The 1,310-nt window shown below is 38.7% G+C and overlaps 1 protein-coding gene across 1 annotated transcript; it reads right to left on the reverse strand.

Moving 5' to 3' along the window:
- Positions 1-393: 393 nt before the first annotated feature.
- LOC149216427 (uncharacterized) lies at positions 394-945 on the reverse strand. Its single transcript, XM_089389952.1, has one exon. The coding sequence runs from the start codon at positions 943-945 to the stop codon at positions 394-396; it is 552 nt and encodes a 183-aa protein (XP_089246078.1).
- Between the last annotated feature and the right edge of the window lie 365 nt (positions 946-1,310).

Genomic DNA, 1,310 nt, shown 5'->3' on the forward strand with positions numbered 1-1,310 from the left:
AGAAGATTCACCGCATTTTAAATATAAGATTGGAGATTCTCCTCATTTTAAATAAAAGATTGGAGATAATTCGTTTGTAGCGGTGAGAAACATATTCTATAGCATGTTTTAGTACAAGTATAACGTTTTGCAACACACGCTTTTGATAGGTTTAAGAGTAGTGGGAACATTTACCTGCATTATTAAAAAAAAACACAAATTTTTCATTTTTATATGAAAAAATTCAGCAAGCAAAAATTCAGCAAATGTAACAGATTGACAGTTCGCACTCCGTTTGAATTACAGTCCATAAAAGACCAAATACTTTAAATAGTCAATGAACACACTCATTAAAAAGAGTCGTGTCTGCACTGTTACCACTCTGGTTACTATTGCAAGTAATATTGATTTAACCTAAGCTCGATAGTTGCAAAACACCTCCAACAAAGCATCCTCCTCCTTGCCGTCGGAAGTGTCAAGTTGAGTGTTTAATAATGTACAATTTGAAGAAATTAGAGCCTGAAGCCTTGGCAGAGCATCTGTTTGTAGGTTATCACACCCACTCAAGTTCAGTCTTCTGAGGTTTGCAAGACCACAAAGCCCTCCTGTTTTCATCAATGCACGACACCCCTTTAAATCTAGAGATATCAATGTTGTTGGCAACGCTCTCACTTCAACCAGGTCATTACAGAAAGTGATGGATAGATGTTGAAGGTCTGGGCAAACACCTTCAGGAAAGGATATCTCAGATATTTCCGTACCATTCACCTGCAAAACATTGAGCCAAAGCATTCCTTTTTCTCCTTCAACCTTTCCAAATGGCAGTTCACGTAAAGGACACCTGTGTACTGCTAACGTTCTCAACTTGTTCATCTTCATGATACCTGGTGGTAAGCATTGTATTCCACATTTCCGTATATTCAACTCTCTCAACAGAGTCAACAGTGCAATTGAATCGGCAAACATTGTAGTTGCATGCATCCATGGAGCCACAATTGCCTTAATTTCGTGAGGTAACCAAGTGAAGCTGGCAACACTTCCAACAGAGGGCTTCCTAATGTGAGGACTTCCAAATTTTTGAAAGACACAACATCAAAAGCGAACTCTTTTTAAGTTTGTATCGAACAAATTTAATTTTTTCAGAAACGGTACACGTTCAACTTCCGGCGGCAATAATTCCACCGGGAGGGACAATCTGATAGATCTAAGCATTCAAGCCTAGAGAGATTTCCAAGTGTTTTAGTGGACATGGTCAAACTGGAGCAACCCTTCAAATGCAGATGTCGAAGTTGTGGATTTGCCCATGAATTTGGAAGCCTCTCTAAATGTTT

Source organism: Pinus tabuliformis, chromosome 1_1 (genome assembly GCF_031772625.1).
Source record: "Pinus tabuliformis cultivar Carrire ecotype Pingquan chromosome 1_1, CPIR1, whole genome shotgun sequence".
Classification (NCBI taxonomy): Eukaryota; Viridiplantae; Streptophyta; class Pinopsida; order Pinales; family Pinaceae; genus Pinus; species Pinus tabuliformis.